At 37.5% G+C, this 24827-nt stretch overlaps 1 protein-coding gene across 3 annotated transcripts in view; it reads left to right on the forward strand.

Moving 5' to 3' along the window:
• The first annotated feature begins 4784 nt into the window (after positions 1 to 4784).
• KLHL8 (kelch like family member 8) overlaps positions 4785 to 24827 on the forward strand; it is a 45438-nt gene continuing 25395 nt past the window's right edge. For 2 of the 3 annotated variants that reach the window (XM_029236042.1, XM_029236040.1), the window contains exons 1-2: positions 4785 to 4828; positions 24137 to 24509. In XM_029236042.1, coding sequence (XP_029091875.1) covers positions 24297 to 24509 — 213 coding nt within the window. In that variant the 5' untranslated portion in view covers positions 4785 to 4828; positions 24137 to 24296. Of the gene's footprint in view, positions 4829 to 24136; positions 24510 to 24827 lie in introns of those variants that run through there. The other variant, XM_029236043.1, reaches the window with a different exon arrangement.

The raw sequence follows: 24827 nt of genomic DNA on the forward strand, positions 1-24827 counted from the left end.
TGAGTAGTTGTGACAGTCTCAATGACACATAAAGCCTGAAATATTTACTGTCTGGCCCTTTACAGAAAAAGATTGTTGACCCCTGACCTAGACCAATGCTGTTCTTTTATAAATGAAGAAACTGAGACATGAGAGATTAGGTAACTTCCCAATAATGCAGTAGTTAAAATCCAATTCTCCTGATACCTAACTCACTGTTTTTTCTCCTATACCGTGCTACTTCTTAAGTCCTATAAAATCAACAAGTGTACCATATAATCATTATATAAGGGACTTTAAAGTATTATAAAATGTTTATAATATATAGGAATATTTAACCTAGTTAAAACAGAATGCTAGCTATAATAAGAGTAAACATTTAGTCATTTCTCTTTCTTTCTTAGAATTTGAAGAGCTTTGGGATTGTACTTTGTATAGCCCATGCCTTAAAGTTCTACAGCCAGCTTTAAACTTATATTTCCTTATTTTCCTTCACAAATTTCTCTGTAAAAAATAGAGGCTTTGGAATTGTTTCATTAGTTGATTGTAAACAGCAGTTCAAGTTAGAAACCTATCACATATACATCTATAAAATACAGATCATACAGTTTATACCTAGTTTCTTCTACTTACTGTTACATTATCCATGGAAGTTTTTAAGCATTGAGGTGATGTGATGAGATTTGAATTTGGGAATGATAACTGGCAGCAGTAAGAAGGATGTACTGGGGAGAGAAGAGGCTGTGGGGAGGCTATAATAATAACTGTGAGATGATGGGGCCTGTGACTAAAGTGGTGTGGCTGGAGAAACAAGGCCAACAGTATGAGAAAAATTTAGGGAGCAGAGTATATGAAACTTGGTTATAGTTGGATAAAGTGGAATGGGAACTTTGAGTACGTGTGAGCTATTGCATTCAATGGGGAGCCCTCTTGATCACCAAGGCTAGTTTAAGCTCTCCCATATTATCCGGCATATTTCTCTACTATTGCCTTTACCACATTATTATAATCACCTGTTTGTGTCCCGTCTAGATGATTCAAGCTCCTTAATGTTGGGAATTATGTCTTGTCTTATTCATCTTTTGGGGGGACAGATTACTTTAAAAAATTAGATTATGCTTCTGCATACATTTTTTTTTAAAAAGAAAAATACAAGAGATAGATTGGTTAAGGTATTCCTAAATTTCTTCACATTTAGGATCTGACTCTTGAAGCATTTTAATGAGTCCCTTGTTTTTCCATTCATTATAATCTCATCCATCTAGAGGATTGATGATGCAGCCTTTCTTAAGTGTGCTGTATCATCTTCTGAGGGATTTTCATCTAGGCCACTAACAACACCATTCTTCAAATTTTAATGTGGGTACTTTCTTGGTGTGTAATACATGTTATTTTTGCATGTATCTTAGTAGCAAAACATAATACAGCCTCACCTATTGTGGCTACCTGCCTTTCTTGAGTCCCATAAAGTAGTGCTTTTCAGATGCTGTAGTGAAAAACTAGTTTGTGAACTAATACTTTGGTAAAGACAACAAAAATAAATTAATTACTGGAAAAATGAAATAAAAAAAGGACACACAAAATTCAAACTTCAATTTTTTATGAAATTCAACAGACATAAAATTACTTTCAAATATAGCTTTGCTATCAGAGTTTCTAGACACTCCATTTGTGTACTGCCTCACTGCAGACCTGTTTAAAAAAAAAAAGTTTGTGGACCAGATCCATTTTGAATAGTACTGCTAGTACTGCTGTAAAGCACTTTGTTGTTGCTTTTCATATTCATCTTTGAATTTCCAGAACCTGCAATATAACATGTGATGACTGATTGAATGATTAATATAAGACAGATGGTGCTTATCCTTAACACTGACAGTGTTTGTTTTTTAATTGAAATTTCTTGAAATGTTATAAAACCACATGAGTAGTATATATCCTTAGTATATATATGCATATGTTGGTTTATGTGCTTATTTTGTAAAAATAAAAGGAAGTTCCCAAACTCCAAAGAGAAGACTGATTCTTGTATAGCCATGGTAACAATTAGTCATCAGAACCAATTTCAAATCTGCTTACTCAATAAATGACAGCTCTTTAGCATTCATTTTAAGTCAGTGTAATAAATCAACAACAACTTCCCTTAGTGAACAAGATTTTGCAAGCCTCTGCAAGTCCACCAGCCACTGAATGCCACACTTCCTCTCAAGCTCTGTAAGATTAGAAATGTGCTCTACTCAGAGGGACTATGCCTGACCAGCATGGCTCTCCCTGAAGTAAGAATTATTATTTAGCTTTTTGTTTTTTGCTTTATTTCATATATTGAGTGGGAAATATCTCATCTTTTGACACTTGGAAACAAATTATTGATAAATTAATTTTTTAGTAGGCTTCATGTTTTTATTCAAGTAATTATCATCTGTTATCTGAGTACAACCCTGTGACTTCTGTGACATTCTCAAGTAAAAATAATAATAGGGGCTCCTCTTAAGAGTTTGCAAATGCAATTCACATATTTAGGTAAACTTCAAGTCCTTTTTTTTTTTTAAACTGTTTATACTAGACCTTTAAACTATTGTGACTGTAATAAATTAAGTGGTCCAGTTCAAACAAGGAAATGATTATTGGTAGTGAAGCCTCAGTAGAATGCCTTCTCAATAAAACAGACTCTAAAATAGAAACATCTTTCAAAATATACAGTGCAGTGAAAATGTTGTTTTTAGATCAGGGAAATGACAGTAGTATTTAACGAGCAGATTCTGATAACAAATAATTGTATCTAAACATGCTAATGCTAAGAAACACATTTTTTTGTAAGTCACAGTAGTAAATTCTTGGAAGTTGCATGTACCTTTACTGAGTAGGAACTACTGAAGCTGTAATTCAGTTTGTCAAAGCAGCAAATTTTCCTTTAATTATTGGCATAATATATTTTTTTCTGGACCATTTGATTCAAAATTTAAAATCTCTATACTCTTTGCTTTTGTGAATAAAAAGGAAATAATGAGTATAGCTTAATTTTTTTCTGACTTAAAAGTAAAAAAATAAATTTTAAGAAACATTTACCTGTGAAATGAAGTAATTCAAAAATGTCTGCTAAGTGACATCCTTTATGATTGTGATTAAAATAATATATGCAGAATGCAGTGTCATTTTAGTTAAGATAATTTATATGTTGATTTGGATAATAGAAAAATAGTCTCCAGAGTTCATAATTAATCTCTTCATTCCAAAAGTATTTTTAGTACCTCTGTTTACCATGTGTTGTGCTCAACATGGGAGCAGTAGGAGTGCATAGAAAGTGCCTATATTTTGGGGACTTACATAGTGTTACGGTAAAGACTAATAGGGAATAGGCAATTATTACGAGTATTATAAATTTGACTAAAAAGTTGAGTATGGTATAATCCACTATATAAGTACAATGAAAAAGATGTGATTAAATTGTTATAGGAGCACAGAGGAAGTACACCCAATCCAGGCTAGGAATAAGGGAGATTTTCAGGGCTGGCCTTTTTGAGCAAATGAACCTCAGCTGAGTCTTAACAAATGAGTAAGAGTCAGTTGATAAGACTGGGAGTTGGTAAAGGGCATTTCAAAATGAGAAGATAGCCTGAACAGAGGCAGAGAGGTATGAAATAGCATGAAGTGTGTGGAGAATTACGTGCGGTCATGTTTTCCTCTATACAACATAAGGTGGGGTTTACCATCTTATTTCACAAATCCACACGAGTTAAGTTTGGTAAATACACACACGTTCTCTGTCAACTTTCAGATATAGCTCTAAAATTAATCAGAAACTGCTATAAAATATATTTTGTATCATTTAAAATCTTCTAACTGAATTGTAAAGAGTACAAACTAAGGTTATTTTAAAGAAGAATGAGTCTAATAGCACTATTGCTGCCTGTAGTAAGTACTGCATCAGTAACTATATAGCATTGAGTTTACTTTAGAGGTGCTTTCAATCAAAGTGCCATTTGGAATTCTTTCTACTTAGTACTCTTCTGATTAATATTTAGTATAAAAGTCACTCTTTGTAAAGACCTTTCTGAGGATAATACAGTATGAGTTAATACAGTATTCTGCATAATAGTATTTCATCTTGATAGTACATGCTAAAATGTCAGATTATAAATGCAAAGAAGTTTGAACAAAGAAAAAGTGGGCTGACTTCACATAGTAGTACCTTTATGCTTTTGCTGTAAGGCCTCTTTTCTGTGATTGTGAATTGTTGTGTTTACATGTAAAAGTACATTATTTTTTGTTGTGTATTTCCTGCAGTGAACCAGTAAAACCTATCTTCTTCTGTTTGAAGTATTTTTTTTCTTCAGAACTTCCTGTTTTGTTGGTTGATGTGACTTTACTGGCTCTTAGAGGAACAATAAAAATGGCCTCAACTTCCTGTCTGCCTCAGTGTCATAATGTGCCAGGGTATGATAGAAACAAACTTCCGTGGACCATCTCTTTTTTTCTGGTGTTTTTAATCCCTTTAATATATTGGGGGAAGGAGGAGTATCATCTTTTTTTCTTCCTAGGAGTCAGAATCTTAGATACATTAAAAAAAATTCTGGGTTAGAGTTTAGGTGGAGTTACACTTGCACTCATTATTAATATGCAGTCTTTATAAGTCTCACAGTCAGTTCTTATTAGGATGTTATCTCTTTTTTTTCTAATGTCTTTATTGAATTTGTTACAGTAATGCTTCTGTTTTTTATGTTTTGGTTTTTTGGTCGCAAGGCATGTGGGATCTTAACTGCCCAACCAAGGATCGAACCTGCACCCCCTGCATTGGAAGGCAAAGTCTTAACCACTGGATCGCCAGGGAAGTCCCTCGGCTAAGTTCTATAGAGTGAGTGTCTTAGGGTAAATATTTTTTTCCTGCTCCGGTCTTCCTGTTCTACTTTATATAATAGACTTTTTAAAAAGTTGAAAACATTGTGTTCTTTAAATAGACCATTTTAAAAGAATTTAGTATAGAAAGTTTTTGAGCTGTTGTGTCTTGCCCAAATCTGATGTCAAATGTAAAAGTAATTTTATCAAAATGAATATTTGTTAATACCCTTTTTATAGAGCAGTCCTCTGACAAAGGAAATAATTTTATGACCATAATAAAGCCTTTTACTAGATAGAAGCTAGAGTAGTTTGATATAAGGTAAGATGCGTAGATGTTTTTGAGACATAATCTTTTCAAAGAGTTCACACTGTATTAAGCAGATATGTCTAAAACACAAGGGGAAGAAAACTAAATGAATTAGAGAAGTCAAACTACTGTTGGTGTTCATAGAAGGGAGATCACATCCCATTGGAAGAATTAGAGAAGATTCATGAAAGAAGCATTACTTAATACGCTAGGCTTTCACATCATTGCCCCATGAGGAACAGCTTGAGAACTTGTACATAAACTTGAGGAAAATTGAATAGTGAAGTCTGTGATATAGTAGAAGAAGAATGGGCTTAATCAGAACTGAATTGAAACCCTAACTCCCACCATTTTTTTAAAATAAATTTATTTTATTTATTTATTTTTGGCTTCATTGGGGTTTTGTTGCTGCACATGGGCTTTCTCTAGTTGCGGAGAGCGGGGGCTACTCTTCGTTGCGGTGCGCATGCTTCTCATTGCAGTGGCTTCTCGTTGTGGAGCACGGGCTCTAGGTGTGCGGGTTTCAGTAATTATGGCACACGGGCTTAGTTGCTCCGCAACGTGTGGGATCTTCCTGTACCAGGGCTCAAACTCATGTTCCCTGCATTGGCAGGTGGATTCTTAACTACTGCGCCACCAGGGAAGTCCCTTCCACCATTTTCTACCTGTGTGACAGCAAGTCAGGGATGTTTAGGCTGTCTATAATGTAGTTGTGATGCTTAAATGACAGAGTACAGTCTGCCCTCTGTATCTGCACGTTCTGCATCTGTGGAAAGGGAGGGCCAGCTGTATTATGCCATTTTGTATAAGAGACTTGAGCATCGTTGGGTTTTGGTATTTGAGGGGGGTCCTGGAACCAATCCCTCATGGATACTGAGGGATGACTGTATATGTAAGATTTCTGGAAAAATATGTGACACCCAGTGGTTTAGTAAATAGTCTTTCCCCTCCTTTTCCCTACTTTATGTCAAAAATTAATGGAGGAAAAGATTGGGAGGTAGGCTGAAGTCAGAGCAAGGAGAGTCTTGAATGCCTGGATAAGCTGTTGAAATACATAACATTAAGCAGTTTGGAAGGGACACTTATAGCTAGATAAATCTGGCAGCCTTGCCCTTGATGGATGTTTAGGGATGGGACAAAGGAGCATGGTGATTGGTTAATGGAAGATATGAATTAGAGTACAGTGAAAGAGAGTAGAGTTCAATGAGAGTAGGAAGAAAGAGATGAATAGGAGAGAGATTTTTCCCAAGTAGAAATCAGGGGAATTAAAACTGATGGGTTATGTAAGTCGAAAAAGGAGTCAGATTGGCTCAGGATTTGAATTAGGGCAACTGAAAAAATGGCGTTGCCACTTGCAAAAGCAGAGGAATTAGAAAAAATAGCTGGTTTTACAAGGGGGAATTAGACTTTGATTTTTCATGTATTTTTGTTCTGTAATTCTGTTTCACTTGCAGTATGCTCTGAACAGTAGTGCAGGGGTTAATAGCACAGACACTTGGAGTCCTGCTGGCTAGGTTTGAGTCCTGACTCCACCACTTAAAATTATTATATCTTCTTGGTGAATTGACCCTTTTATGTATGTAGTGTCTTTTTTTTTTTTGGAGGTAAACTACTCACAACATAAAATTTCCCATCTAAACCATTTTTAAGTGTACAGTACATTAGTGTTAAGTGTGTTTACATTGTGCAAAAATGAAATGCTTATACCCATTGAACGGCAACTCTTCTTTTTCCCCACCCCTCAGCCTCTGGTAACCACCATTTTATTTTTTTCTAAGAATATGACTACTTCAGATACCTCATATAAGTGGATTCATGCAGTATTTGTCTTTTTTGTGATGGCCTTATTTCACTTAGCATAAATGTCCTCAAGGTCCATCTGTGTTGTGGCATATAACGATTTTCTTCTTTTTTTTTTAAGACTGAATAATACTCATTCTATGAATAATACTCATTCTATGTGTATACCACTTTTTCTTAATCCATTCATCCATTGATGGGCATTTAGGTTGCTTCTACCTCTTGGCTATTGTGAATAATGCTGCAGTGAACATGGTTACGCAAATATATCTTCTTGGTCCTGTTTTCAGTTCTTTTGTATATATACACAGAAGTGGGATTGCTGCATGATGTGGTAATTCTATTTTAGATTTTTGCGGAACTGTCATACTGTTTATGTTCTATCTGTACTGTAGTAATATTCCCAGCAACAGTGTGTAAGGATTCCAGTTTCTCCACATCTTGGCCAGCATTTGTTATCTTCTGTTTGTTTTGAAAGTGTGAGGTGGTATCTCATTGTGATTTTGATTTGCATTTCCCTAATGATTAGTGATGTTAAGCACCTTTTCGTATGTTTATTGTCCATTTGTATTTCTTTGGAGAAATGTTTATTCAAGTTCTTTGTCCACTTTTAATTAGATTGTCAGTTTTTTATTGTGTAACCCCTCATCAGGTATATGGTTTGCAAATATTTTCTGCCATTCTATGGGTTGCCTTTTTACCCTGTTGATTGTTTCCTTTGCTGCACAGAAGTTTTAAAGTTTGATATAGTCCCCGTTTGTCTATTTTTTTTCTTTTGTTGCTGGTGCTTTTGGTCATATATCCAAGAAATCATTGCCAAATCCAGTGTCAAAGTGTTTTCCTCATGTTTTCTTCTAGGAGTTTTATAGTTTCAGGTCTTACATTTAGATCTTTAATATACTTTGGGTTAATTTTTGTGCATGGTGTAAGGTAAGAGTCAAACTTTATTCTTTTGCATGTGGATATCCATGTTTTATATAGTGTCTTTTTATTATCACTAGTAATTTTCTTTACTCTGAAGTTTGTGTTTGATAATGCAGCCACTTCCATTTTCTTTACTATTACTATTAGCATTACTATTAGCATGGTATATCTGTTTCTATCCTTTTAACTTATTTGTATCTTTATACTTGAAGTGGCTCTTTTCTTGTAGGCAACTTATAGTTGGGTCTCACTTTTTTTTTTCCCCCCACTTTTTCTTATCCAGTCTGTCTTTTTTTTTTTTTTTTTAGCCTTTATTTGAGGTAATTGTAGATTCACATGCAGTCGTAAGAAATAATAGATCTTGTATATCCTTCACCCAGTTTCCCTCAATGCTAATGTCTTGCATAACTTTAGAACAATATCACAACCAAGGAATTGACATTAATATAGTCTGCTTACCTTATTCAGATTTCTCCTGTTTTACATGCACTAATTTATGAATGTATATGTTATCACATGTGTAAATTCATGTGACCACTACCACAGTCAAGATATAGTATAGTTCTATCATAAATATCTTTTGTGGTACCCATTTACAACCCCAGCCACTCCTCTTCCTTCATCTTTCCCTATCTCCTGGCAACCACTAATCTTCTCTCCATCGCTATAATTCTGTCATTTCAAGGTTGTTACATAAATGGAATCATATAGTATGTAACTTTTTGAGACTGTTTTTTTTTTCATGCAGCATAATGTTATATGTTTCAACGGCTTATTCTTTTTTTATTGCTGAGTAGTATTCCTGAGTCTCTGTCTTTTAGTTGGGGGTGTTTAGACCACTTATATTTAACATGATTATTGACATAGTTGGGTTTAAATCAGCCATCCTTCTCAGGTTTTGGCAAACTATGACCCAAGCGCCAAATGACACCAACTGTTTTTATAAATTAAGTTTTACTGAAATACATCTATGCTCATTTACTTACTATTGTCTGTGGTTGCTTTTGTGCTACATTGGCAAAGTTGAGTAGTTGTGGTAGAGATTTACCATCTGTGAAGCCTGAAATGCTTACTGACTGTTTACCGAAGAGGTTTTCAACTACAAATTGGGGTATTTGTTTTCTATTTGTTCCATCTGTTCATTGTTTATTCTGCATCAGAAATGTGAGCTTAAAAGATACTAGAGTGGTTGCTGCCTATTAGAACATCTACACATGCTTTCCTCAGATAAAAGTTTAGACCTGACAGAAGGTGTCTGTATTAGTTCTCTACTCTGTTTAACAGACTACCATTAACTTAGTGGCTTAAAACAACACACATTTATTATCTTTCGGTTTCTGTGAGTAAGGAGTCTGGCTTATCTGGGTCCTTTGCTCAGGATCTCACAAAAGCTGCAGTCAGGGTGTGGGCCAGTCTTTGTTATCCTATGGATGCTTAACTATGGAAAAAATCTACTTCCAAACTCATTTAGGTTGTTGGGAGAATTTCTTTGCAGTTGTGTGACTGAGGACCCTAACTTTTTACTGACAGTCAGGTGGAGGCCTCCCTCAGGTTCTGGGGATTGCCTATAGTTTCCTGCTACGTGGCTCTCTCCATGGCACTTAGCTGCTTCAAGGCTTGCAGGAGAGGCTCTCACACAAGCTTATATAATGTAACATAATCAAGAGAGTGACAGTTCATCACCTTTCCATATTCTGTTGGTTAGAAGCAAATCACAGGTTCTTCTCATACTCAAGGGGATTATATGAAGACATGACTCATTGGGGGTCACCATCATGTGTCCACCACAGTAACTTTAAGAAGATATTAATAACTATTGGGATTTCCCTGGAGGTCCAGTGGTTAAGACTTCACGCTCCTAATGCAGGGGGCATGGGTTCGATCCCTGGTTGGGGAACCTAAGATCTTGTATGCTGCGTGGCGCAGCCAAAAAAAAAAAAAGTATATTAATAACTATAATCTGTAGTCTTACATTGACCATTTTGGTTCCTGTCAAAAGCTGGAAATAGTTGATGCAATTAACAGTAAAGAGGTAATACAGGAAAAGACTAGTTAAGGTATTTATCTTTTTCAAAAACTGCATAATAAGTGAAGCTTCCATGCTAATAATACCAGTATTTGCAACATGGGTCATACTTGCATAAGCACTTGTAAATCCATTATTGCATTTGATATAATTCTCAGAATAGTCTTATGAAGTAGATAGGTATACCTATTTACAGATAAAGAAATTGAGGTTAGCAAAGACTTCAAAAAAAGCCAGTAAGTGGTATAATCACGGATTTTAACTTAAAGTCTGTTTGTTTCTGTCACTAAAATAGGATTGTAGCATAGAACTATTGGTGGTGTGAATAGTCATCAAATATGCTTTGATAATGAGTAAGTTTGACTTTATGTAAATACTAGTAAATTCGATGTGAAAATGCAAATAAAATGAGATTTTTATAATGCAAGTGTCCGTGTTTAGCAACACCGTATCTCTAATCCCCAGAATATTTCTGTAAGGTAAGTAAGTGGTTTCTCTGTTTCACAGAGGAGGTAACTAAAGTTTAAGCAGATTGTCATTTACCCAAGGTTACTCAGTTGGTAAATGGTGGAACCATGATCTGACCTCAAAATCTAGGATGAACCTATTTCAGTCAAAATACCCTCTTTTTTTTTTTTTTTTTTTTTTTGCGGTACGCGGGCCTCTCACTGCTGTGGCCTCTCCCATTGCGGAGCAGAGGCTCCGGATCGCAGGCTCAGCGGCCGTGGCTCACGGGCCTAGCCGCTCCGCGGCATGTGGGATCTTCCCGAACCGGGGCACGAACCCGTGTCCCCTGCATCGGCAGGCGGACTCTCAACCACTGTGCCACCAGGGAAGCCCTACCCTCTATTTTTGTTTTGCATCATCGGATAGTCTTTAAACTTAAAATTTTTAGCTCATAGCCTCTCTTTTTGGAGATAGTGCATTCCACATCCTGAAAGTCATGTGCTATTGAATTATTCTCAAATTAGATTTTTGTTTAATGTGATAAAATACACATAGCATAAAATTTACCATCTTAATTTTTTTTTTTTTTGCGGTATGTGGGCCTCTCACTGTTGTGGCCTCTCCCGTTGGGGAGCACAGGCTCCGGACACTCAGGCTCAGCGGCCGTGGCTCACGGGCCTAGCCGCTTCGTGGCATGTGGGATCCTCCCGGACCAGGGCACGAACCCATGCCCCCTGCATTGACAGGCGGACTCTCAACCACTGCGCCACCAGAGAAGCCCAACCATCTTAATTATTTTTAAGTGCATGTTTCAATGGTGTTAAATACATTCACATTGTTATGCCATCATCACCACCATCCATTCCTATAACTCTTTTCATCTTGTAAAACTGAAACTCTGTACCCATTAAACAAGCCCCCCATTCTCCTCTCCCCACAGCCCTTGGCAACCATCATTATACTTTCTGTCTTTATGATTTTGACTACTTGTACCTCATATATTAAATCATACAGTTTATCTTTTTTTGACTGGCTTATTTCACTTAGCATAATATCTTTAATGTTCTCAAGGTGTTCCACATTATAGCATATTGCAGAATTTCCTTTTTAAGGCAGAATAATATTTCATTGTATGTATATACCACATTTTGCTTATCCATTTGTCTATGGACACTTGGGTTGCTTCCACGTTTTAGCTATCGTGATTAGAGCTGTTATGAACATGGGTGTATAAATATCTCTTCAAGACCTTGCTTTCAGAGTCACAGACATAGAAAACAAACTTATGGTTACCAAAGGGGAAATGAGGGGGGGAGGGATAAATTAGGAGGTTGGGATTAACATATAGGTAACCAACAAGGACCTACTGTATAGCACAGGGAACTATATTCAGTATTTTATAATAACCTGTAAGGGAAAGTAATCTGAAAAAGAATATATATTATATACATATGTATATATGTGACTGAATCACTGTGCTGTACACCTTAAACTAACATGACATTGTAAATCAGCTGTACTTCTTGCTGATCTTGCTTTCAATTCTTTTGGATATATATCCAGAAGTGGAATTGCTACATGATATGGTAATTCTATTTTAAATTTTTTGAGGAACTACCACACTGTTTTCCACAGTGGCTGTACCATTTTATATTCCCACCAATAGTACACAGGGGTTCCAGTTTCTCCCCATCCTTGCCAACACTTGTTGGCTTTGGTATCAGGATAATGCTGGCCTCATAGAATCAGTGAGGAAGTGTTGCTTCCTCTTCAATTTTTTGGAAAAGTTTGAGAAGGAGTGATATTAGTTCTTTAAGTGTTTGGTAAAATTTACCAGTGAAGTCATAAGGTTCAGGGCTTTTATTTGTTGGGAGATTTTTTTTTTTAACATCTTTATTGGGGTATAATTGCTTTACAATGGTGTGTTAGTTTCTGCTTTATAACAAAGTGAATCAGTTATACATATACATATGTTCCCATATCTCTTCCCTCTTGCATCTCCTTCCCTCCCACCCTCCCTATCTCACCCCTCCAGGCGGTCACAAAGCACCGAGCCGATATCCCTGTGCCATGCGGCTGCTTCCCACTAGCTATCTACCTTACGTTTGTTAGTGTATATATGTCCATGCCTCTCTCTTGCCCTGTCACAGCTCACCCTTCCCCCTCCCCATATCCTCAAGTCTGTTCTCCAGTAGGTCTGTGTCTTTATTCCGGTCTTACTCCTAGGTTCTTCATGACATTTTTTTTCTTCTTAAATTCCATATATATGTCTTAGCATACGGTATTTGTCTTTTTCTTTCTGACTTGCTTCACTCTGTATGACAGACTCTGGGTCTATCCACCTCATTACAAATAGCTCAATTTTGTTTCTTTTTATGGCTGAGTAATATTCCATTGTATATATGTGCCACATCTTCTTTATCCATTCATCCGATGATGGGCACTTAGGTTGTTTCCATCTCCAGACTATTGTAAATAGAGCTGCAATGGACATTTTGGTGCATGACTCTTTTTGAATTTTGGTTTTCTCAGGGTATATGCCCAGTAGTGGGATTGCTGGGTCATATGGTAGTTCTATTTGTAGTTTTTTAAGGAACCTCCATACTGTTCTCCATAGTGGCTGAACCAATTCACATTCCCACCAGCAGTGCAAGAGTGTTCCCTTTTCTCCACACCCTCTCCAGCATTTATTGTTTCTAGATTTTTTGATGATGGCCATTCTGACTGGTGTGAGATGATATCTCCTTGTAGTTTTGATTTGCATTTCTCTGATGATTAATGATGTTGAGCATTCTTTCATGTGCTTGTTGGCAGTCTGTATATCTTCTTTGTAGGAAGGTCTGTTTAGGTCTTCTGCCCCTTTTTGGATTGGGTTGTTTGTTTTTTTGTTATTGAGCTGCATGAGCTGCTTGTAAATTTTGGAGATTAATCCTTTGTCAGTTGCTTCATTTGCAAATATTTTCCCCCATTCTGAGGGTTGTCTTTTGGTCTTGTTTATGGTTTCCTTTGCTGTGCAAAAGTTTGAAGTTTCATTAGGTCCCATTTGTTTATTTTTGTTTTTATTTCCATTACTCTAGGAGGTGGGTCAGAAAGGATCTTGCTGTGATTTATGTCATAGAATGTTCTGCCTATGTTTTCCTCTAAGAGTTTGATAGTTTCTGGCCTTACATTTAGGTCTTTAATCCATTTTGAGCTTATTTTTGTGTATGGTGTTAGGGAGTGATCTAATCTCATACTTTTACATGTATCTGTCCAGTTTTCCCAGCACCACTTATTGAAGGGGCTGTCCTTTCTCCACTGTACATTCCTGCCACCTTTGTCAAAGATAAGGTGTCCATATGTGCGTGGGTTTATCTCTGGGCTTTCTATCCTGTTCCATTGATCTATCTTTCTGTTTTTGTGCCAGTACCATACTATCTTGATTACTGTAGCTTTGTAGTATAGTCTGAAGTCAGGGAGCCTGATTCCTCCACCTCCGTTTTTCGTTCTCAAGATTGCTTTGGCTATTCGGGGTCTTTTGTGTTTCCATATAAATTGCGAAATTTTTTGTTCTAGTTCTGTGAAAAATGCCAGTGGTAGTTTGATAGGGATTGCATTGAATCTATAGATTGCTTTGGGTAGTAGAGTCATTTTCACAATGTTGATTCTTCCAGTCCAAGAACATGGTATATCTCTCCATCTATTTGTATCACCTTTAATTTCTTTCATCAGTGTCTTATAATTTTCTGCATACAGGTCTTTTGTCTCCTTAGGTAGGTTTATTCCTAGATATTTTATTCTTTTTGTTGCAATGGTAAATGGGAGTGTTTTCTTGATTTCAATTTCAGATTTTTCATCATTAGTATATAGGAATGCCAGAGATTTCTGTGCATTAATTTTGTATCCTGCTACTTTACCAAATTCACTGATTAGCTCTCAGTAGTTTTCTGGTAGCATCTTTAGGATTCTCTGTGTATAGTATCATGTCATCTGCAAACAGTGACAGCTTTACTTCTTCTTTTCCGATTTGGATTCCTTTTATTTCCTTTTCTTCTCTGATTGCTGTAGCTAAAACTTCCAAAGCTATGTTGAATAACAGTGGTGAGAGTGGGCAACCTTGTCTTATTCCTGATCTTCGTGGAAATGCTTTCAGTTTTTCACCATTGAGGATGATGTTGGCTGTGGGCTTGTCATATATGGCCTTTATTATGTTGAGGAAAGTTCCCTCTATGCCTACTTTCTGCAGGGTTTTTATCATAAATGGCTGTTGAATTTTGTCAAAAGCTTTCTCTGCATCTATTGAGATGATCATATGGTTTTTCTCCTTCAATTTGTTAATATGGTTTATCCCATTGATAGATTTGCCTATATTGAAGAATCTTTGCATTCCTGGAATAAACCCCACTTGATCATGGCTTATGATCCTTTTAATGTGGTGTTGGATTCTGTTAGCTAGTATTTTGTTGAGGATTTTTGCATCTATGTTCATCAGTGATATTCGCCTGTAGTTTTCTTTCTTTGTGACATCCTTGTCTGGTTTTGGTATCAAGGTGATGGTGGCCTCGTAGAAGGAATTTGGGAGTGTTCCTCCCTCTGCTATATTTTGGAAGAGTTTGAGAAGGATAGGTGTTAGCTCTTCTCTAAATGTTTGATAGAATTCGCCTGTGAAGCCATCTGGTCCTGGGCTTTTGTTTGTTGGAAGATTTTTAATCACAGTTTCAATTTCAGTGCTTGTGATTGGTCTGTTCATATTTTCTATTTCTTCCTGATTCAGTCTTGGCAGGTTGTGCATTTCTAAGAATTTGTCCATTTCTTCTAGGTTGTCCATTTTATTGGCATAGAGTTGCTTGTAATAATCTCTCATGATCTTTTTTATTTCTGCAGTGTCAGTTGTTACGTCTCCTTTTTCATTTCTAATTCTATTGATTTGAGTCTTCTCCCTTTTTTTTCTTGATGAGTCTGGCTAGTGGTTTATCTATTTTGTTTATCTTCTCAAAGAACCAGCTTTTAGTTTTATTGATCTTTGCTATTGTTTCCTTCATTTCTTTTTCATTTATTTCTGATCTGATTTTTATGATTTCTTTCCTTCTGCTAGCTTTGGGGTTTTTTTGTTCTTCTTTCTGTAATTGCTTGAGGTGCAAGGTTAGGTTGTTTATTCGAGATGTTTCCTGCTTCTTAAGGTGGGCTTGTATTGCTGTGAACTTCCCCCTTAGAACTGCTTTTGCTGCATCCCATAGGTTTTGGGTCGTTGTGTCTCCATTGTAATTTGTTTCTAGGTATTTTTTTATTTCCTCTTTGATTTCTTCAGTGATCACTTCATTATTAAGTAGTGTATTGTTTAGCCTCCATGTGTTTGTATTTTTTACAGATCTTTTCCTGTAATTGATATCTAGTCTCGTGGCATTGTGGTCGGAAAAGATACTTGATACAATTTCAATTTTCTTAAATTTACCAAGGCTTGATTTGTGACCCAGGATATGATCTATCCTGGAGAATGTTCCATGAGCACTTGAGAAAAATGTGTATTCTGTTGTTTTTGGATGGAGTGTCCTATAAATATCAATTAAGTCCATCTTGTTTAATGTATCATTTAAAGCTTGTGTTTCCTTATTTATTTTCATTTTGGATGATCTGTCCATGGGTGAAAGTGGGGTGTTAAAGTCCCCTACTATGAATGTGTTACTGTCGATTTCCCCTTTTATCGCTGTTAGTATTTGCCTTATGTATTGAGGTGCTCCTATGTTGGGTGCATTAATATTTACAATTGTTATATCTTCTTCTTGGATTGATCCCTTGATCATTATGTAGTGTCCTTCTTTGTCTCGTCTAATAGTCCTTATTTTAAAGTCTATTTTGTCTGATATGAGACTTGCTACTCCAGCTTTCTTTTGGTTTCCATTTGCATGGAATATCTTTTTCCATCCCCTTACTTTCAGTCTGTATGTGTCTCTGGGTCTGAAGTGGGTCTCTTGTAGACAGCATATATAAGGGTCTGGTTTTTGTATCCATTCAGCCAATCTGTGTCTTTTGGTGGGAGCATTTAGTCCATTTACATTTAAGGTAATTATTGATATGTATGTTCCTATTCCCATTTTCTAAATTGTTTTGGGTTCGTTATTATACGTCTTTTCCTTCTCTTGTGTTTCTTGTCTAGAGAAGTTCCTTTAGCATTTGTTGTAAAGCTGGTTTGGTAGTGCTGAACTCTCTCAGCTTTTGCTTGTCTGTAAAGGTATTAATTTCTCCATCAAATCTGAATGAGATCCTTGCTGGGTAGAGTAGTCTTGGTTGCAGGTTTTTCTCCTTCATCACTTTCAGTATGTCCTGCGACTCCCTTCTGGCTTGTAGGGTTTCTGCTGAGAGATCAGTTGTTAACCTTATGGGGATTCCCTTGTGTGTAATTTGTTGTTTTTCCCTTGCTGCTTTTAATATGTTTTCTTTGTATTTAATTTTTGACAGTTTGATTAATATGTGTCTTGGCGTATTTCTCCTTGGATTTATCCTGTATGGGATTCTGTGTGCTTCCTGGACTTGGTTAATTATTTCCTTTCCCGTATTAGGGAAGTTTTCAACTATAATCTCTTCAAATATTTTCTCAGTCCCTTTCTTTTTCTCTTCTTCTTCTGGAACCCCTATAATTCGAATGTTGATGCGTTTAATGTTGTCCCAGAGGTCTCTGAGACTGTCCTCAGTTCTTTTCATTCTTTTTTCTTTATTCTGCTCTGCAGTAGTTATTTGCACTATTTTATCTTCCAGGTCACTTATCCGTTCTTCTGCCTCAGTTATTTTGCTATTGATCCCATCTAGAGTACTTTTAATTTCATTTATTGTGTTGTTCATCATTGCTTGTTTCACCTTTATTTCTTCTAGGTCCTTGTTAACTGTTTCTTGCATTTTGTCCATTTTATTTCCAAGATTTTGGATCATCCTTACTATCATTATTCTGAATTCTTTTTCAGGTAGACTGCCTATTTCCTCTTCATTTGTCAAGTCTGGTGCATTTTTATCTTGCTCCTTTATCTGCTGTGTGTTTTTCTGTCTTCTCATTTTGCTTATCTTACTGTGTTTGGGGTCTCCTTTTTGCAGGCTGCAGGTTCATAGTTCCCGTTGTTTTTGATGTCTGTCTCCAGTGGCTAAGGTGGTTTCAGTGGGTTGTGTAGGCTTCCTGGTGGAGGAGAGTAGTGCCTGTGTTGTGGTGGATGAGGCTGGATCTTGTCTCTCTAGTGGGCAGGTTCACGTCTGGTGGTGTGTTTTGGGGTGTCTGTGGCCTTATTATGATTTTAGGCAGCCTCTCTGCTAATGGTTGGGGTTGTGTTCCTGTTTTGCTAGTTGTTTGGCATAGGTTGTCCAGCACTGTAGCTTGCTGGTCGTTGAGTGAAGCTGGGTGCTGGTGTTAAGATGGAGGTCTCTGGGAGATTTTCGCCATTTGATATTATGTGGAGCTGGGAGGTCTCTTGTTGACCAGTGTCCTGAAGTTGGCTGTCCTACCTCAGAGGCAGAGCCCTGACTCCTGGCTGGAGCACCAAGAGCCTTTCATCCACACGGCTCAGAATAAAAGGGAGAAAAAGTAGAGAGAATTAGTAGAAGTATGAAGAAAGAAGGAAAGGAGGGATGGAAGGAAGGAAGAAAGAAAGAAAGAAGCAAGGAAGGAAAGAAGGAAAGAAGGAAAGAAAGGAGGGATGGAGGGAGGAAGGAAGGAAGGAGGGAAAGAAGGAAAAAAGGCAGAAAGAAAGAAGATAGAGTAAAATAAAATAAAGTATAATAAAGTTATTGAATTAAAAAATACTTATTTAGAAGAAAAAAGGGACAGATAGAACCTTAGGACAAATGTTGGAAGCAAAGCTATACAGACAAAATCTTACACAGAAGCATACACATACACCCTCAAAAAAAGAGGCAAAGGGGGAAAAATCATAAATCTTGCTCTCAGAGACCACCCCCTCAATTTGGGATGATTTGTTGTCTAAAGGAGGGAAGGAAGGAAGGAAGGAAAGAAAGAAAGAAAGAAAGAAAGAACGAAGGTAAAGTATAATAAAGTTATTAAAATTAAAATTATTAAGAAAAAAATTTAAAAAAAAACATGGACGGATAGAACCCTAGGACAAATGGTGGAAGCAAAACTATACAGACAAGATCTCACACAGAAGCATACACATACACATTCACAAAAAGAGGAAAAGGGGAAAAAATCATAGATCTTGCTCTCGAAGCCCACCTCCTCAATTTGGGATGACTCATTGTCTATTCATGTATTCCACAGATGCAGGTACATGAAGTTGATTGTGGAGCTTTAATCCGCTGTTTCTGAGGCTGCTGGGAGAGATTTCCCTTTCTCTTCTTTGTTCTCACAGCTCACAGGGGCTCAGCTCTGGATTTGGCCCTGCCTCTGCGTGTAGGTCGCTGGAGGGCGTCTGTTTTTTGCTCAGGACGGAGTTAAAGGAGCCGCTGATTCGGGGGCTCTGGCGCACTCAGGCCGGGGGGGGGGCGGGAGGGAGGGGCAGTGCGTGCGGGGTGGGCCTGCGGCGGCAGAGCCCAGCGTGACGTTGCACCAGCCTGAGGCCCGCCGTGCGTTCTCCCGGGGAAATTGTCCCTGGATCCCGGGAACCTGGCAGTGGTGGGCTGCACAGGCTCCGCGGAAGAGGGGTGTGGATAGTGACCTGTGCTCGCACACAGGCCCCTTGGTGGCGGCAGCAGCAGCCTTAGCGTCTCCCGCCCGTCCCTGGGGTCCGTGCTTTTAGCCGCGGCTTGCGCCCGTCTCTGGGGTCCGCGCTTTTAGCCGCGGCTTGCGCCCGTCTCTGGGATTCGCGCTTTTAGCCGCGGCTTGCGCCCGTCTCTGTAGTTCCTTTAAGCAGCGCTCTTAAACCCCTCTCCTCGCGCACCAGGAAACAAAGAGGGAAGAAAAAGTCTCTTGCCTCTTCGGCAGGTGCAGACTTTTCCGCGGATTCCCTCCCGGCTAGCCGTGGTGCACTAACCCCTTCAGGCTATGTTCAAGCCGCCAACCCCAGTCCTCTCCCTGCGCTCTGACCGAAACTGTTGGGAGATTTTTGATTACTGATACAATCTCTTTACAAGTTATAGGTCTATTCAGATTTTCTGTTTCTTTGTGATTTAGTCTTAATAGGTTTTGTGTTTCTAGGAACTTGTCCTTTTCATCTAGGTTATCCAATTTGTTGATGTACAGTTCATAATTTTTTCTTATAGTTTTTTTTATTTCTTCAGAATCAGTAGTAATGTACCCATTTTCATTTCTGAATATAGTGATTTGAGGCTTATCTCTTTTTTCTTTTTTTTTTTTTTTTTTTTTTTTTTTTTCGCGGGCCTCTCACTGTTGTGGCCTCTCCTGTTGCAGAGCACAGGCTCCAGATGTGCAGGCCCAGCAGCCATGGCTCACAGGCCCAGCCGCTCCGCGGCCTGTGGGATCCTCCTGGACTGGGGCACAAACCCGTGTCCCCTGCATCGGCAGGCGGACTCTCAACCGCTGCACCACCAGGGAAGCCCTTCTTTTTTCTTCAATTTTATTTATCTTTGGCAGTGTTGGGTCTTCGTTGCTGCGTGGGGCTTTCTCTAGTTGCGGTGAGCAGGGGCTACTCTTTGTTGTGGTGCATGGGCTTCTCATTACGGTGGCTTCTCTTTTTGCGGAGCACGGGCTCTAGACGCACAGGCTTCAGTAGTTGCGGCACAAGGGCTCAGGAGCTGTGTCCCGCGGGCTTTAGAACGCAGGCTCAGTAGTTGTGGCACATGGGCTTAGTTGCTCCATGGCATGTGGGATCTTCCCAGACCAGGGATTGAACTCATGTCCCCTTCTTTGGCACGTGTGTTCTTAGCCACTGCACCACCAGGGAAGTCCCTCTCTTTTTTTCGTAGTCTGTCTAGCTGAAGTTTTTTCAATTTTATTGATCTTTTCGGAGAACCAACTTTTGGCTTGATTGACTTTCCTCTGTTGTTTTTCTCTTCTCTGTTTAATTTCTCTTTGCTCAAACCTTTATTATTTACTTCCTTCTGGTAGGTTTGGGTTTAGTTTATTCATCTTTTTTCTAGTTCCTGAGGTTTTAAAGTTAGGTTGTTGATTTGATTTTTTTTTTGATGTGTTTAAAACTGTAAATTTCCCCCTTAGTGGGAAATCAGCTTAGCTTTCACTGCATCTCATGTTTTAGTATGTTGTGCTTTTGTTTTCATTTGTCTCTAAGTATTTTCTAATTTCTCTGTGATTTCTTCTTTGATCCATCAGTTGTCTAAAATTGTGTTAATTTCCACAATTTTGTAAATTTTTCGGTTTTCTTTTTTGTTATTGATTTCTAACTTCATTGTGTTGTGGTTAGAGAAGATACTTGGTATATCTATCTTTTAAAATCTATTGAGTCTTAATTTGTGGCCTAATGTGTCATCTCTCCTGGAAAACGTCCCATGTGCATGCACTTGAGAAGAATGTGTATTCTGCTGTTGTTGGGTAGTGTTCTGTATATGTCTGTTAGATCTAGTTGGTTTATTATGTTAAGTCCTCTGTTTCCATACTTATGTCTGGTTGTTTTGTTCATTATTGTGAGTAGGCTATTGAAGTCTCCAACTATTATTGTAGAACTGTCTGTTTCTCCCTTCATTTCTTAGTTTTTGCTCCATATGTTTTCATGACTTGTCATTACATATGTAAATGTTTATAATTGTATATTCTTGCTGTATTGAACCTTTTATTAATATATACTGTCCTTTTTTGTTTCTTGTAACATTTTTTATTTAAAATCTTATTTTTGTCTGATACTAGTGTAGCCACTTTGGCTCTTTTTTTGGTTACTGTTTGCATGGAATATTTTTTTCAATCCTTTTCATTTCAACCTGTTTGTGTTTTTGGATCTCAAATGAGTCTTGTGTAGACAGCATATAATTGGATCGTGTGTTTTTATTCATTCTGCCAATCTCTGTCTTTTGATTGGAGTGTTTAATTCATTGATGTTTGTAGTAATTACTGATTAGGAAGGACTTATTTCTGGTATTGTGCTATTTGTTTCCTATGTGCCTTAGAGCTTTTTGAGCCTCATTTCCTGTATTACTGTCTTCTTTTGTGTTTAGTTGATCTTTTTTTGTAGTGAAATGTTTAAGTTCCTTTCTTACTTATTTTCTTATGTGTATACTCTATAGGCATTTTCTTTGTGGTTATCATGAGGATTACATTTAACATCCTAAAATTATAATACTCTAATTTGAATTTATACTAGCTTAGCTTCAATAACAGACAAAAAGTCTGCTTCTTTACAGTTTCATCTCTACCCTTTTCAGTTGTTGATGTCACAAAATTGCATCTTTATACATTGTGTGCCTAAAAACATGAACTAAAAATTCAAATTATTAAAATTGTTTAATTTAAATTTTATTTAAGTTCTATTTTTTACTTATTATTTTAAGTATTCTCCTAAATTATGTAGGAAACGTGATTTGGTGTAACAAAGCAAAATTACAGTAAAACTAGTTTTTTACATTAATAATTCTTTAAAAATGTATTTGTCTCTCAAATATAAAAAGTACAGTTACAAACCACTGTTACAATAATACTAGCTTTTCTACTTACCCATGTATTTACTTTTATATTCATATAGCTTTGAGTTACTGTCTAGTGTTCTTTCGTCTCTTTCATTTTGTAGGTCTCCCTTGAGTTGCAGACCAGGTCTAGTGATCATGAACTCCCTCAGCTTTTGTTTATCTGGGTGTGTCTTATTTTCTCCCTCACTTTTGTGAGGACAGTTTTTCTGGATATAGATCCTTCATTGACACATTTTGTCTTTTAGTACTTTTAACATATCCGCCCATTGTCTTTTGGCCTCCAAAGTTTCTGATGAGAAATCTGCTGATAATTTTATTGAGATCACTGGTATGTGATGATTCACTTCTCTTCTTGTTTTCAAGATTCTCTCTTTAGCTTTTTGGAAGTTTGATTATAATATGTCTTGGTGTGGGTCTCTTTGAGGTCATATTTTTTGGAGTCTCTTGGATGTTTATGTTCATGTCTTTCATTAAATTTGGGAAGTTTTCAGCCAGTATTTCTTCAGATATTCTCTCTGCCCCCTTCTCTGTCTTTTATCCTTCTAGGACTCTCATGATATGTATGTTGATCTGTTTGATGGTGTCCCACAGGTCCCTTAGGTGCTGTTTATGTTTCTTCAATGTTTGTCAGACTTGATAATTTTCATTGTCTTAGCTTCAACTTTGCTAAATCTTTTTTCTACCTGCCCAGATCTGCCTTCAGATCCCTCTAATGATTTTTTTTACATTTATTTATTTATTTTTGGCTGCATTGGGTCTTCATTGCTGCACGTGGGCTTTCTCTAGTTGTGGTGAGTGGGGTCTACTCTTTGTTGTGGTGCATGGGCATCTCATTGCGGTGTCTTCTCTTGTTGCGGAGCACAGGCTCTAGGCGTGTGGGCTTCAGTAGTTGTGGCTAGTGGGCTCTAGAGCGTAGGCTCAGTAGTTGTGGTGCACAGGCTTAGCTGCTCCATGACATGTGAGATCTTCCCAGACCAGGGCTTGAACCTGTGTCCCCTGCATTGGCAGGCGGATTCTTAACCACTGTGCCACCAGGGAAGCCCCCCTCTAATGAATTTTTAATTTCAGTTATTAATATTACAGTTCCAGAATCTCTCTGTGGTTCCTTTTTAGGTTTTCTGTTTTTCTATTGATAGTTCCATTTTGTTAACACAAATGACTTTGTTCACATCTTCCTTTAGTTCTTTGAGCATCTTCAAGACAGTCTTTTTAAAGTCTTTGAAAAAGAACTAATAGCATTTTTACTAGACAGAGACAGTTTCTGTTGATTTATTTTTCCTGTTTAATAGGCCATACTTTTCTGTTTCTTTGTATGCCTTGTGATTTTTTTGGTTGTTAAATACTAGATGTTTGAGTCTAATAATGTGGTAACTCTGAAAATCAGATTTTTCCCTATTCCTTAAGGCTTCTTGTTTTTTTTTGTTGTTTGGCTTTTTTTTTTTTTTTTTTTTTAATTGTTGTGGGCTGTCTTTATGATGAAGATCAGCTTGAGGTTTAAACTTAAAGTCTTCTCAGGTCTTTTCTGAGCCTTTTCCTGGGCATGCATGGTCACTTTCTGATTTTCCTTGTATATGCAGTTGTTTTTTAATGTCTTAGTCTTTAGTGTCTTACTTCCAAAAGGGGAAATAGTGAAAAATGCAGCGGTAAAGGGCACCAGCCTTTAAAATATCCTGGAAGTCACTTCAGATGAGAGGGAGGGGCCTGCAACAGTGGGAGGAGGTGCAATAACAGTGGCTGGCCACCTCTTTGTCTGCACCTCTGTGATCAGAAACAGTAGTGAGCAATCAGAGGAGAGATCCCTGATATTCAGAGGGTAGAGTCCTTCTTGCCTACTGTGGCTTCTGCAAACTCTGTGCAAGCTGCTCCAGAAACACGTGCACAGCTGCTTGCCACATGGCTGAGGGTGGGCAGCTGCTACTGTACACAGAGGTGAAATTGACCAAAGTCAACTGTAATTTACTGACTAAGTCTTCTGGAAGTTGTAATCCTTCAGCCGACTCCAGAGTTTCAAAACAGTTACATCAGACAGATTCTGTCAGTGCAGTTGTTGTCTATGTGGGGAGACAGATTCCTTGTGCTTCTACTCCACCATCTTCCCACAATTTTCCAATTAGATTTTAAAGGAGTCCCTTCACTGATACAATTAGCTGAGGTGGCTTATGTGACATTTAGTGTAAAAGTACAAAGTCACCTGTTCTTCTTTCAACAGTGATTTATATGGTCATTTTACATATATGGTATTGGTAAACTATAATTTCTAGTAATCATTTTTTGAGTGGTTGTTTTATGTGTGTTTTGTTATTTTTTTTCAGTCTCAGCTAACTGGACAATGGCAGTTGAGTACGTTTTGAAAAATGTCTGAAGTTTAGTGGACTGCATCTACCTTCTCCCCATCTACCTTTTCCCCGTCCTTTACAAAAGAATAAATGGGATGTTTGAGAAGAGAGCTGTATTAAAAGAAGAGTGTTACAAATGGCTTCAGAATCTGTGAATGCAAAACAAGCTAGGAATCGCTTCACAAAGGGGAAGAGGCAACAGCACCAGCAAATAAAGAACAGATCTTCACTTGGTGATGGTGATGGAGAAGACTCCTTTATCTTTGAAGCAAATGAAGCTTGGAAAGATTTTCATGGTTCTCTTCTTCAGTTTTATGAAAATGGAGAACTCTGTGATATCACATTGAAGGTGAGACTGTCTTTTTTTCTTTCCTCAACCTCTTCAGTGTATTATATAAAATAAAGGTTTCCATAACCACGCAAGGCAAATTTTTGGTGCTTTACTTATTATAGTCAGAACAGTTTTAGTTTCAACCCTTTATTACATTGAAGGGGAAGGGACATAAGGGAGGGTAAGTAAAGGGAACCTAGCATAAGATAAAATTATTATACTAATTAAATGTTGATATTCACTATTTCTTAGTTTCACTTCTGAAAGTTCTGGAGCCCTAAAACAACAAATAGTTATTATTTGTGAAATGGATAAATTGCTGTTGACCAGATAAGC

This window comes from Monodon monoceros, unplaced genomic scaffold (assembly GCF_005190385.1).
Source record: "Monodon monoceros isolate NGI ecotype Baffin Bay Population unplaced genomic scaffold, NGI_Narwhal_1 Super_Scaffold_20, whole genome shotgun sequence".
NCBI lineage: Eukaryota > Metazoa > Chordata > Mammalia > Artiodactyla > Monodontidae > Monodon > Monodon monoceros.